Source organism: Juglans microcarpa x Juglans regia, chromosome 6D, assembly GCF_004785595.1.
Source record: "Juglans microcarpa x Juglans regia isolate MS1-56 chromosome 6D, Jm3101_v1.0, whole genome shotgun sequence".
In the NCBI taxonomy this organism is placed as follows: Eukaryota; Viridiplantae; Streptophyta; class Magnoliopsida; order Fagales; family Juglandaceae; genus Juglans; species Juglans microcarpa x Juglans regia.
Window position 1 is genome coordinate 22,277,405 of NC_054604.1, and position 14,398 is coordinate 22,291,802.

The window sequence follows — 14,398 nt, forward strand, 5'->3', positions numbered from 1 at the left end:
GAGAGACCAGAAGTTCGAATTAAAACTAAAGAAGTTGGGCAACAAATCTATCTCAGAAATGAATTAAGGAGAATGGAGATATAATATTAACACTTCAACATAGTGCATTTTAAGAGGAAGGTTGTTCTATTATTTCCACTAAAACCAAAAGCCCTGATCTTTACTCTGGTGCAGCCACAAAAAAGCCAGCCCTTCTATTCCATACTGCTATTTTTGTTTCTCGTGAAAGAGTTATGCAACACTTGAGTATCAACACCGTATTGTTTTTAATTTTTAGTAACTTTGGTCAAGTCAGAAGCTAGCATTAGCAACATTCTTGAAGAAAAAATATTACTCTCTGAATTTAATGCAGAACGTCTTTATCACAACCTAGAAAAACATACTCTTTTAGAATCTAATTCATCTGGCCTCGTTTATTTTCACAACTTTTCACAACTCAACTCATCTCATTTAATCATTACAACTTTATTAAATTTTCACACAAAATAAAATAAACAATTCAACTTTTTCAAATCTCAAAACAAAAATAATATTAAAAAAATATATTCTAATAATATTTTATTCAACTTTTAACTTTAATCGCGACTTATCTCATCTGGGAAAACAAACGAGGCTAGTTATACGCATATACTTCATTTGAGGTGGTTTTGTGTGGAAAATCGGACTGAACTGGTTTGTAACCGGTCCGTGCAGTACCGGTTCTCAAAAATGAAAATCGGTCCTAAACTGGTGCAGTATCGGTTTTCATATTTTGAAAATCGGTTTAAACCGAACCGGACCGGTATATATATATTTAATTATTTATATTATATATAATTTTTATATTATTATTATATATATTATATACTACATTTATAATTAATATAATACGAGATTCTAATATTATTATTCAAGTATGTTAATCTTATAATATAAAATTAATATACTAGTATAATTAGACACTAATTATACTATTTTAATATTTTTTTTTAAGTTTATTAATCTCGCTAATAAGTTAGACACTATTTATATTATATTACTATAATTGAACATTAAAGAATTAATAATTGTTAATAATAAATACTAAATTCTCACAATTAGTTTAGTATTAAAAAAATTATAATATTAAACATATATAGTGTCACACTTGTAAATGGTAAATTGAAAAACTGGAAAACTGAACTGGACTGAAACAAGAAAAATCTAAAATTTCGATTTTGATGATAAATCGATCCGTATTGATTCTTAAATTTTTAAAACTAGTATTTATCGATTCGATTCTAAAAATTCTTTAAAATGAGACCCGTTACACCCTTATTAATAACACATTTTTTTGGGGGTCGGGGTGGTTGTGCGTGGTTCTGTAGCTTGACGACCTTATCTGCATTAACCACATGGCATATTTGTCACCTTTGGACATTGCTTTGTAGGCAGAAGCTCCAAGCAACGAGATATACGTTGGATCATTTGTAGGTAATGGGGTATTAATTTCATTGAATGTGTCACTGCATTAAACATGGTAATGCTTACTTCAATGACCTCCATTAGCAAGTATGCTATGAACTCAGCAAAATAGAAAAAGCAGATATATGATCATACATCTCCAACTGCTGAATGGAGGCCCGCGGCAAAACAGATCTAACTGCAATTCATAATAGTTAAAAAATAATGACATGTTTTGAGAAAAAATAAAAAAGTTATAATAGTTAAAAAATTAATTCTAAGGGAAAAAGAGAGAAATATAAGAATTAAAATTAAAAAACAAAAATCAACGACACGTGAGAAGAATAAAGCCAAACAATTCAAAAATAAAGTCAGAAAACTAACGAAAGCAAGATCTTTTGAACAAAAAGATTAAATCAGAGAAACTTATTTTTTGTATTTTTTAATTTTTAAAAATATTTTTATAAACTAAGCACTTCTCATATTTTTTATGTTTTTTAAATTATTAAAGTTTTTAATTTAAAATCAAAATTCGTTTTATATGTTCATTTTCTTATCCCGGTTCAGGGTTCTAGACAAGTTAGGCACATTGGTGCTGATGGCCGGAGAGAGAGGGAGCGAGAGCAGTACTGGGCAGGCCTCTCTTATAAATGGGCTCAAAACAGGCCCAAAATACCACCGAATTCGGCTCCAAATCTCCCTAAAACTCGCCCACGCACGTCACGCCGCAACTTTGTTTAGCGCCACTTTGAGTTTCCCGCGCCCACTCCCCCCAACAATTAGCCTTCAATTTTGTTTTTGCGCCACATCCGTTGCCCCCATTTGTTTACCCCTCACAGTTCTCTGAGAGTGCATATCTCCATTTCTCCAGTTCGTCTACCGTCGCCCGTCGCGTTACCGTCCAATAGCCTCCACAACACGACGCCCGCTACGAGACCCCCTGCGTCGAGCACCACTCCCCACCGTCCAAGAAAACAAGCCAAACGACTCAGCCCCAAGCCGCCGCCTCACTTTCAAATCGACCGACCTCGACACGTGACAGGATTAGATGAGAAAGGTAAGATAAGTGTTAAGTGGCTTAAGTGTATTAGTCCAAGTTAATGGAAATTTTGGTAGTGTTTAGTTTATTTTGATTCTAAGACATTTGATTTTAGAAGATTTTTGTATTTACGTTCGAAAAAATCTATGTATAAGCCACCGGTCTGATATTTCTGGTTCTAAACAAAAACCCACCCTCCTCTTGCCCCCCTCCCCTCTGAAGCCACGCACATCTAGAAAGACTCGGCGAGAAAATCATGTTCTTCGTCAGTGAATAAGAACAGCAGTGACCCTATCTCCAGTTCTCTAACTGCACATGGAGCGATGGCTACAAAAAATCTACAAAATAATAAAGCAGATGGAAAATCTCTAGTAACCTCTAATGGCCTACCGAGCAAGGATGCTCTGAGTGGCTCAAAATCACAGCACATCAACCAATCGGGTTTATCTGTAGCAAGAAAAAAACATGTCCATACTCAGGTTCGTAATGTTGTGTGGTTTCATCGGTAGAAATACAATCTGGTTGTTTTATCTTGAATAATTATTGCTCCTACCAAACACCACCCCCACAAACCCATGAATCCGCTAAAGTAAAAGAAAATAATAGACGAGCCTGAGAGAGACGAGGTTTATAGAGATGCGAGATTTACAGAAAATCTTCACATGGAGATATTCGCACGGAGAGGGAGATGTTCGTACGGAGGGAAGATACGGCTGTTTGGGGAGAAGCTCAGGAAAAAAGAAAAGAAAAAATTAAACCTGACAACCACGTGTATGGGTGTGCGGTGTAAGAGGCTGATGTATAGAATTACTCATTTACGTTCTTATTATCGTGAATTTCAGGTTGAAGACTTGAACCTCGGGTCCAGGGTGTGACCACAACAACAAACAATGTTTTACTCTCAAACATTTTTGGCGCGAAAAGGGCCTCTGGGAACGGTGTGGTGTGCCGCTCATCTTCAACATCGCCTCAAAAAGTCTCACTACAGTTCCACCGATATCCCCTCCACCGTCGGTATGTGAACCCAACTCTTCATTTTCACTTTTTCAAACACACCCGCCAGATCAAAGTTTATTTAATTTTAAATCCGTGCTAAACTTCATCTTCATCGCTTCGTAACTTCTTCAAAATGGTTTAAAAGTGTAGTTTTTATTGTTATTTGGTAATAAAATGATTTAATAAATTCTTTTTTTTTTTTTTTTTTTCTTTTAATTTCTAATGATTGTGTATTGGATTTGTTAATTATTAACTTCAACGGTATGCCTATCCTCCTTTAAAGTGTTACATGGTAGACACAGTTTTTAAGTTAACTCTTTTGTGATCCAAATGTCTCTTTATAGATCGAATCATGTTTCCGGAAGTTCCCATTGCCCTCAGAATGTCGGGCCACCTTTTATTAGGTGTTGTTCGGATATATTCGAAGAAAGTGGATTATTTGTTCCAAGACTGTAATGCTGTTTTGAATGGTTTAAGAAAGGCCTTTGCGTCTATAGATCTCAATTTGCCGGAGGATGCTAGACAGGCACCGGTTCAGTCTATCACTTTGCCATACACGTTTGACCTCGATACATTGGATTTAGACCATGATATTTACGATGAGGGGTAAATTTCTTGTAACTTCTTTCTTTCACCGTTTTTCTCCACCTGTAAACCTCCATATAAATAGCTTTTGAATTTTTGTTCTCAGGTCCCCAGATAATCACCTCAAGAGTCGAGAGGAGATTACGTTAGCAGGTCATAAACGTGCTTCACTTTTTCTTTTCAATTGTGTGTTCTCTCGACTCATAAATGCCTAAACAAGTGTAAATTTTTGTGCTACAGATCAAATTCCTATTGGAAGAGACCCTTATGTTGCTATTTCTTTTGATGAGGTTGGAGACCTTTATTCTGTTACATCAATGTTTACTATCATTGCTTTCATCTTGCGTTGGCCAAATTCTGTGGTATTTCAATTGCATATTTTCACCACCAGTAGTTTTCTGATCTGTTTAGGATTTCATGATGATGGATTCCTCACGTCCAGAAGTGTTTTCTGACTCTGATGTCAGGCTGATGGATGGGTATGTTTCTGAGTGCATTTAAGTACTTTCACTGCCTTTTCTTTTTAATCATGGAATGCTAAAGTAATAATTGCTCCTCTTGCTAATTTACAGCATTCTCCCTTCACCTCCGGTGAATGGCAATGATGGATTTCAACATCCCGATCCAAGTAATCAGAGGGAAGAACATAACTTGAGGCTTAGCAATGACGAGAACCCTCAAAGTTTTCCACATGATGTGGAATCTCGAGATGAGAGTCCAAGTAATCATACAGAGATGCTTGATAACGATGCTGATATCCCCCAAGATCTTCCAGAGAGGGAAATACTACGTGATTCTGTTCATGGTTTTGGCTTAGAAAACCTTCCTCCAATATTTCCAGATTGTGGGGACGACCTAGGTGGAAAGAACAGATCCTTAGACCAAACAATGAATGAGAAGGAAACCTTCCCTCCAATCATGGATGAAAATTTATTGTCTGTAGGGCAGTCTTTACCATTTCAGCAACATTCAGAATCACCACCTTCTGCAGCTTCCCAACCGGCTACCGAGATTTTTGATGCACATGTTTCATTGAGTGAGTGCATTTTTCTCATTGTTGGATGTATTGATGGGATATGAGAACTCTGATTGTTTCAAGTCTGAGCATTTGTCTTTCTAGGTGTGCCAATGGATATTTCTCCTGGGCTAGGGATTATTCGATCAACTCCACCTGTTAAGCAGCCAAAAGCAAGAAAGAAGAAGAGAAAACAGTTCTTTGATGAGTCCACAGTGTTGAGTAACAAGTATGGCTGGTCATGTAATCCTTGGATTGATTTTTTCTCTGGTACTGGTTTACTGATGTAAGGATGTAAATTTTGTAGACTTATGAAGAAGTCTCTTGAAGATTCTAGTGATTTATTGCGAAAGAAAAGGGATGCCCCTTGCTCTACTTTGGGTATCTGGAAGTTAAACAACACTTTACGAAAGGAACAAGTTTTTCACCAGCCTTCATTGACTGGTGAGTGGGCCTTTTTCTTCGCTGATCTTTATATTGCTGCTGGCCATCCATTTTAAGGATTCTTTGTTCTAAGCACTGGGGCTTCTACATGCAGGGTTGTGTTTGGATCTTTGTGATATTTTCAAGGACCTCATATCTACAAAACCCCATCTCATTTTCTCTGAGGAAACTTTTCCAGATCCTAAAATTGCAGCATCTCCTGCTTCAACAAATGAAGCTTTCCTGGAGCCGAGGGATGCTCAATCTCCTGCTGTTGTGCCTGAACTTGACATGGAAATTGAACGTCCTCGAAATATTGAAGCCTTTGATGGCGGCAGCTTCTTACCCGAATTTGTGCCATCCCAAGCTAGATTCACGCCTTCTCCTATTAGAAGATGTGACTTTACTCCTGCAACAACCATTGAGACCAGGGTATCTACACCCCATCTAGCAGCATCCACCGGAACTGGTGGGTCTGAGAAGAGAAGAAGAATGACATTTTCAGAGGAGCATCTAAGTCTAAAGAACACTGGTCTCTCAGATATTCCCGGTTTGATGAATTCTGCCGAAGCAGATGTAAGCCTTGTACTTCAAGAATGCTGAGAATTGCCTTTGTGTTGGGTATTTTTAAGGGATTGGTTTTTTCCATTTACAAGAAGTAGACAGCTCATCCCATTTTTTTAGTGAAAAAGAAATAACTTCAAGGGTTTTTACATGATAGCTAAATCACCTGTCTTTCATGTCTTATCGTATGAACTATACATCTGTTACAGATCCAGCTTCTTTAAGATTATGATACCATTTCAAATATATGAGATGTTTAATATTTTTACTAGTTGTTATTGGACATCTTTTTGTTCCTCTCCATCCCCTCCCTTGAGAACTACTTGCATTTAAACTTTAAGATAAGCAGTATTTTGACTTATTGAATTGTTTCATTATAGGACCTTTACTTTTTGGAAGAAGATAACAATACCCCAACAGGTAAGCCAAGTAAGGATTTATATTGATGTTTGATTTGGGTGGTTCTGTAAATTGTAGGATGTACCCTTTTCAGTAACCCGGTAAGAAATCTTAATGGCAGTACATGGGAAGTTTATATGAACTCCAGTTTTCGTATGCAATATATGGATAACATGTTTTTGCTTATAGCAGGATCACAAGGAACGGAAAGAATAGATTCATTGTCTGCAAGAACCAGGTAAGTAAAAAAGATTTTGTTAGTTATAGTATGTGAACCCCATTTTGGTGGACAATTAATATTTTTGTCTTTGACATACAGGGCTGTTGCTCAATATTTAAAAAGACATTCTCCTTTCAGTGCAAGCTCAGAAGGTCTTTCTGGAGATCTCATTTTGAACAAGACTTTAGAAGGAAGGACAAGAAAGCTATGTGCCCGCATGTTTTATGAGACGCTTGTAAGTTTCTGAAACATTTCCATTGTGCCATATTTTTGGAAGATATCTGTATAAGGTAGGTGTTACCACTTGGAGATAATTACGGATGAGGCAGGTTATTATTTTGTGGTGCAGCAGCAAGAATCAATGTTTTTATTTGTTTTTTTCCTTCGCAAATAGACTTCATAAGCATAACTAACAATTACAAATATTCATTACAAGCCTTAAGCAGAGAAGAATATACAAATTAGGCAGAAAATTAAAGGGGAGGTTCTTTTCCACTATGGAAGTCCAATAAGCATTGGGGGGATCTTGATGAGTGGGATATTTCCACATTTTGTTGGAATGAGCCCATTCGATATTGAGATCGATGTATTTGACTGCTTCCCAGATTTCAAAGTCTCAGAAGGAATTTTGTGTCCCTAGCAATTCCTTCCATAACCTAGTCTATAGCTTTTTGGGGATTGTTTATTGCTGAGATTACCACTGTGGAGTTCCCTTCTATTAAGATCTTCCTGAGTTGTTGTGAGTATGCTTCTTCAATACCTATGAATGCTGCTTTGCTTCTCCTTGGTTTGGATTGGTGCTGGTTGTGAAACAAGTTATAACAAACTTGAGGGATCCATCTTGATTTCTGCATATTCCTGCAGATGTACTACTGTTGATCTTACTGCCACATCAAATGTTATAGGAAATTGATCTTCAATAAGGGGTGGCTCCCATATGAGATTATTATCAGAGGATTTCTTGTCCCAGGCATGACAATGTTCTTTGTAGCATCTGATGGTTTTAGAAACAAACTGCTCTATAGAAGGACTTTGTATATCATGAATAATTTGGTTTTTGGTGAACCAAAGGTTATCCATAGCAAGAACAGCAAAAAACTGGAAGTATTGTATCTCATCAAACGAGATGTTCATGTTACTGGAGGGGCTGAGAAACAGATTTATCCAATTGATGATGCCTTTGGTCTGGTAATAAGGAAATGTCAAGGGGCCAGTGTGATTGCCTCCAAAGAATCCTTGAGTATGGACAATTCAGAAATAGATGGGTTAGAGTTTCATCTTCCATATGACAGATGGGGCAATGTTTCTGATTCTCTATGAGAGGGATACAAATACTAAGCAAAGTTCTGGTAGGTAAGATGTTGTTTATAACCTTCCAAAGGGAAAGTTTTAAACAATCTTGAATTCTAAGAGACCAAAGCTTTTTCCAGATTGTGTAACAGAGAATTTCCTTGAGGAATGATGAAGCCATTTGGGAATGCCATTCTGGTTATGGAATTGGTATTGAGCTAGATGGTTTTTTTTTTTTTTTTCAATTTCATGCACAGATTCTTGAGAGAAAAGAGATTGGAGGAGTGTGCTCCATGTTCTAGGCTCCTCAAGAGTTAATTCTGAGACCTTCAAGAGAGGGTCTTGAAATATAGAAGAGGATTGGGGAGTTGGGATTGCTAGGCTGAGTAGGGATCTAGGGATCAGACCACACATAAGTGTTAGTCCCATTGTTAATCTAGAGGTAGAAGCTGGATGCTAGGAATTTTTTTTGTTTCAAAAGGCCTTTCCAGAATCTGGAGTCAGAAGGTTTAGCAGTAACAGAGAGCCAATTAAAATTTCTTAGGTATTTGGTTGGAAGGATGGTGTTCCACATGCTGGATTCATTACTAATAAGGTGCCAAACCAACCCAAGGATTTTGATTTGCAGATGGAGTTCCATGATTTTGGGGTGGAATTGTGGGTTTTGTTTTGATCAAAACCCCATCAATTTTTTTTGGATATGGAACTAGGTATCCACAGGGAAGACATTGTGTAGGAGGGGATAGCACTAGACACTGCTTTAATAAGAGTTGTTCTACCTGCTTGAGATAAAAGTTTAGTTTTCCAACCTGCTAATTTCCCTTGAATTGTTTCTAGAATATCTTTGAAATGCTGTTGGGTGGATCCGCCAAACTTAAGAGGGAAACCTAGATATTTAGCTCTTGAGGAAGAAATCTTGAAATTGATTATAGCTTTGACATCCCTAATGGAGTTAGGAAGCATGTTATTGTTGAATTGAATGGAGGATTTTCCAGAATGGATTTTTTGGCCAGACCATTGTGGGTATTTGTCTACACAGTCCTTGAAAGCTTGAGCATTTTGGGGGAAAGCAGTGCCAAAGAGAATAAGGTCATCTGCAAAAAGGTGGGATAGAGATTGACCATTTGTGCTCAATTTAATGCCCTTGATGTTACCTTGATGTTCTCTGCAAATGAGCCTAGAGAGCACCTCACTGTCTAATATAAAGAGGAAGGGGGATAAAAGGTCTCCTTGCCTGAAGGGTGAATTAATCCTTGTGGTTGTCCATTGATCACAACAGAGAGTAGGAGACAGTCGAAATGCATTCCTTGATCCAATTGTTCCAAGGCTATTGGAAACCAAGACAAGAAAGGATTGTTAACAGAACGTTCCATTCTATGAAATCAAAGGCTTTTTTCATGTCTATTTTGATAGCCATAAGCCCCTTCATTTCTTTTTCTTTAGGGCATGAAAGATTTCTTATGCTAGAATGGTGTTTTCTTGATTAATTTGCCTAGAAGAAAAGCTGATTGTTGAGGGGATATGAATTTGGGCATGACCAACTTGAGTTTATTAGAAAGGATTTTTGCAATGATTTTGTAACAGACATGATGGGTCGATACTGAAGAACATTGCTGGGGCCTTCAGTTTTGGGGATGAGGACAATATGGGTATGATTCATTTCTTTCAGCAGATGACCATTGGTGAAAAAAAATATTTATGGCTCTATTAAGATCGTCCTTGACTATACTTCACAGTATTGCTTGAAGAAAAGAAGAATTCTATGAATCCATCAGGACCAGGAGATTTGGAAGATGAGATTTGTTTGATGGTTGAAAGGATTTCCTCATCGGTGGGGATGTTACAGAGGAGGTTATTGTCAAGTTGAGAAATTTTGTCAGGGAATAAGGCCTCAATTTCATCTGAGATAGTAGGCCAGGATGTTTGGTAAATAGTCTTGAACTGATCAAGGAACTGATTTTGAATATTCAAGGGGTTGGAATCCCAGATTTGAGGCATTCTTAGACAATAGATATCACTTCTCCTTCTCATTGTGGATGACATGTGAAACAATTGTGTTCAAATCCGTGGTGGTGAGCCATTGAAGCCTGGATTTTTGTCTCCACAGGATTTCTTTCCTTTTCAATTATTCATTCAGGCAAGCTCGGATCGTGTCCTCTTTATGTGCAAAGGAGTTTAGGTTGGTTTGAGCTTGAAGAGAGGACAATTGAGCTTTTAATGCTTTTATATTGGTTTGGATGTGGCCAAAGCAGTTGATATTCCAGGTTTTGAGAGACTTTTTGGTTGCTTTTAGCTTTTTTGCTAAAACAAAGCTAGGTGAGCCATTAAAAGGCAGGCTCCAAGCATCTTTGATCGCAAACAGGTCGGGTCCCTAGCCCAAAATTCTTCAAATTTAAAGGGTTTGGAGCTAAGTCCTTGCCTAATATATTGAGTACAAGTGATCAGAGGAGTGGATTGGGAGATGAGACACTTTGGCATTGGGAAAAGAGTAGTCTAATGTTTTTAGAAAAAATCTACTCAACTATCGGTCTAGTATCGCACGCCACACACCCAAACCCGGTCTATGGTCCAATGTCACGGTTCTTCCCTCTCACCCATCACTCCCCCAAGCTTCCCTCAGCCATCCCCTTCTCCCTCAGACTCGAGCCTTCTTTATTTCTCACCCTAGTGCCCATCTATTCTCCCTCACAGATGCCCATCTTTTTTTCCTCAACCCGATCTTACTCTTCCCTCACCCATCACCCTTGAAACCCTAGAAATGCTATTTTATGTCCTCAACAAATACCCCATCTCCCTCACCCCCGTCACTCCCGATCTATCTCTCTCACTGAGCCCTCTTTGTAAGGATCCCATGCTAACCCAGCCATCTCTCTCGCTCTCAAACTCCAAACATCGCAGACAGACTGAAAGCTTCTCTCCCTTTCTGCCCTCTGTGCCACTCTACAACTTTCAAAACCACGCTGCCATCTTCTCTCTTTGCCGTCATCGAGAAATCTGCATGCAAGTCCTTGACACTGCTTAGCCATTTGACTATGAATCCAAGCTCGCCGCTTATGCTCATTTCCACTCTAGCCAGCATCTCAAGATTGCCATCATTGGCTTCGGAAAGTTCGGGCAGTTTTGAGCAACCACCCTTGTACTCCAAGGCCACACCATACTCGCCCACTCTCACTCTAACTATTCCAATTTCGATGTGATTTGCTCTCACCCAATATTTGGACCCGCTAGACACAAGTAGAACGGACTTGCCTTCGTTTATGAAAAGGTTCGAATTGGTGACGAAGAGTCGAGGATTTCGCAATGCTAGAAGTTCCTCGATATTTTCGCGAGAGAAGGGTGTAGAATGGTGGAGATGTGCTATGAGGAGTACGACAAGCACGCGGCGGGGTCGCAGTTTATTACCCATACGGTTGGGTGGGTCTTGGAGCTGTTCAACTTGGAGTCCATGGTGATTAATACCTAGGGATATGAGGCCTTGTTGGATTTGGTTGAGAACACGACTGAGGATAGCTTTGATTTGTATTACACGTTATTCATGTACAATAAGAGCGCTTTGGAGATGTCGGAGAGGTTGGATTTGGCTGTCGAAATGAGGTATTCGGCTGGTTGCATAATCTGGTGAGGAAACAATTGTTTGAGAAGGTGCAGAATTCTGCATTGGTTGTGAAGTAAAACTCATAAATACTTAAAATTGGTTTGGAGTTCCTTTTAATTCTGACAATCAGTTTCGCGTTAAAGTCAATTTTGGGTTATTTCATCAGTCGCTTTCTTTGGTGTTAAATCTAATCTTTTCAGCATTAGGAAGTTTTAAAACTTGAAACAATATTAAGAGGGCTATCGACCAGAGTGTAGAGATTCTTTCTGAGTATGGAAATTCCTGCTTAAAGGCCATAAATACGGGCTTGTAGATGATGACCGGTGATGATGTCGGAAGCACAACCAATCGGGCGGAGGGTCCAAGTCGTGGAGAATGACAACGAGCTGGGAGGGGGGAGGGAGAGACAGAATGCCAGGAGGGGGGAGAATGTGGGGTGGGAGATTTTGTATCCCAAATACAAAACACACGTTTCAATTAAAATAAATAAATAAATGACACGTCAGCCAGTGTGTGGAGGTTGCGAAATAAGAGGTGGTTGTGTAGAAGAACTCATGTTTTTATATGTTATTTAATGATACGCATTTTTTTTGGATGTGTATAACCAGCTTATTTTATTGAAAGTTGCATCCATAGGAAATTCACTCTCTTGAATATTGAAAAATCATGGGATTGTGTATCAACTTGTTAGCATCTGTTTAGTTTCTTCTGTTACAAATGTGACAGACATTGTTCTTGTATTTGTATCGGGCTTTGCCTAATTCTTTGATCAATAAAATTTGTTTACTCATAAAAAAAAAAAAAAATGCGAGTCATTGATCTTTTGTCCATCTTCATGCCCTTTTCTTGAGTTTGTGAAACTGAGTTCACTTTGGTTAATTCACTTATCCTGCTTCATGCATTTCAAAGTGAGAAGTTAGTGATTGGAACTTTCTGGCCTCGAATAGTAGACATGATGAATAGTCTACTAATCAAGTACCGTGTAGAAAATTTAATTTTCCATGTCTTAATTCATTTCTGCTGATTTCAGGTTTTGAAGAGTTATGGACTTGTCGATGTTCAACAAGAAGAACCTTTCAGCGATATTCGTTTGAAGTTGACACCTACATTTTCAAAGACTCAAATTTGAGTTACAAAGTTGGGCCATGTGCTTACATGGCCTTCATGTATAAAGGTAAGATCTAGCTACTATTTATTGTACAGTGCAAAACTTTCTGAAGAGGTCAAAGCTTCACCAATGCGTACAAATTATTTTCTACTACCATATTTTTGTATTATACCGTGCCTGATTATGGTGACCAATGTGTATTATTATTTGGTGAATGTTGTCTGATTTTGGCCAATTAGTTATTCACTCAAGCACGGGTTTGCTCAGCTTGAGATGTATCCCCCCGCTTTTCTTTCATACCCAGAGTTCAAACTTCAAAATTATTAGGACTCCCCCGCCCTTAAACATTGTTCGTCTTTTGGCCATTGCATTATGGCATTACAGAAATCAATCCTATAAAAGAAGCTATTGATCCAATGGCAGAGTCGATTTCGTGTAAGTTTAGGCACAGATTAGACAACCAAAATGAAGCACCAGGAGTATTTGGCATTCATCTTTCTAAAGGCACCACATGCATGTATCCTTGTTGGTAACTTGCATCTACATGAGAGAGAATGTTTGGGATTACTAAAGCATAGTTCATGCCTTTGTTTGATTTTCCCTACACTGTCATAAAGTTTACATCTCCATTGACTGATTAGCAACATCTATGGCAGATACTGCAATTCTACGAATTGCATCAAATTTCTTTTATTTTAATTGGTTGCCAAGCTGCTACAGCATTAAATCAGCTGATAGAGGTAGAAGGGTCTTTGGCGGCCAAGAAGAGAATGAAATTGGCTTATTTTTGGGTGCTTCCGATATGAACTTCTGAAAGACACTGTCAAAGGTTGATACAGTGGCGTCCAACACCTTCATCAGCATTCTTTAGGGCTAAGGGTTTTGTGGAGTGGATTTTACGTTCGTTTTTGGTTGGGGAAGAAGGATAGAAGAACGTGTAATTTATAATTAAAAGGGAAGTGAAAAGTGCTTGCTAGTTTGTGTGCGCGCGTGCGTCTCCGCTGCCCATTTAATTGCACATTACAATTCGATCGATTTGGGCCTTTTTTAAACCAAAAAAAATAAAAAATTAAAAATGGCCCAGCTTTTCAGTGTGTGTTTTAACTAAATTATACCGGCCGACTTGCCCCGGGAAGGATAATAAAATTACAAAGATATTTATTTTTTGATAGGTAAACATCAATATCATTGAAAGAAAGAGTATTACAAATTGTTCTTATCGTATATATCGGCTTTGGCTGTCGCTGTATGCTCTTCAACAGTTTTATGCTCTTCAACAATCGACGAACATGTAGCACTTTGCACTCTTGGAAGCTCTTCAACAGTCGCTGTATTTCTTTCAATAAATGTTCTAGAGCTGAAAAATTTTCTCAAGATAAATGAAGTTCATTAACCAATAATAAGCAATCATTTCCACAATAAGCTTCGGGATTCCCCATTGAGCATAAAACTGCAGCCCTCTAAGCTTAGCTAAAGCTTCAACAGATTCTGGATTTGTTATCTCATTTTCCACCTTACTACATGCCAGGATAACTTTCCCCTTTTTCGTTTCTAAGGACAACACCTACACCAGCTTTCATTTGATAAAAAAAAAAAAAATGGTGCCATCAACATTCAGTTTCAAATATCCAGATGGAGGAGGTATCCAACAACACATTTGCTTTGATTCCTTATGCACAGAGACCTGCACCTCTTTGTGAGATTTCTGCAAAGATAAAGCATGCTCAATCACATATTTTGGT

General features: G+C 38.2%; 1 protein-coding gene across 2 annotated transcripts; it reads left to right on the plus strand.

Moving 5' to 3' along the window:
• The first annotated feature begins 2,187 nt into the window (after positions 1 to 2,187).
• On the plus strand, positions 2,188 to 13,632 carry LOC121236166 (sister chromatid cohesion 1 protein 3-like). Of its 2 annotated transcripts, none has more exons than XM_041132694.1 (16): positions 2,188 to 2,479; positions 2,684 to 2,940; positions 3,304 to 3,475; positions 3,802 to 4,063; positions 4,149 to 4,195; positions 4,283 to 4,332; positions 4,454 to 4,521; positions 4,615 to 5,078; positions 5,163 to 5,286; positions 5,365 to 5,501; positions 5,596 to 6,056; positions 6,425 to 6,464; positions 6,633 to 6,681; positions 6,763 to 6,898; positions 12,579 to 12,753; positions 13,481 to 13,632. In XM_041132694.1, the coding sequence occupies exons 3-15, from the start codon at positions 3,352 to 3,354 to the stop codon at positions 12,675 to 12,677; spliced, it is 2,061 nt and encodes a 686-aa protein (XP_040988628.1). In that variant the 5' UTR covers positions 2,188 to 2,479; positions 2,684 to 2,940; positions 3,304 to 3,351; the 3' UTR covers positions 12,678 to 12,753; positions 13,481 to 13,632. The 2 variants fall into 2 exon arrangements, with proteins under 2 accessions (XP_040988628.1, XP_040988629.1); XM_041132695.1 differs by having other exon boundaries at positions 2,189 to 2,479; positions 6,636 to 6,681; positions 12,579 to 12,757; positions 13,485 to 13,632.
• Positions 13,633 to 14,398: the final 766 nt, after the last annotated feature.

Excerpts from the sequence above, each read along its gene's own strand:
- LOC121236166 (XM_041132694.1), top strand. The coding sequence starts at position 3,352 with ATGTTTTACTCTCAAACATTTTTGGCGCGAAAAGGGCCTCTGGGAACG. Across the intron at positions 4,064-4,148 it reads CATGATATTTACGATGAGGG|GTCCCCAGATAATCACCTCA; the intron begins GTAAATTTCTTG and ends TTTTGTTCTCAG. Across the intron at positions 5,079-5,162 it reads TGATGCACATGTTTCATTGA|GTGTGCCAATGGATATTTCT; the intron begins GTGAGTGCATTT and ends TTGTCTTTCTAG.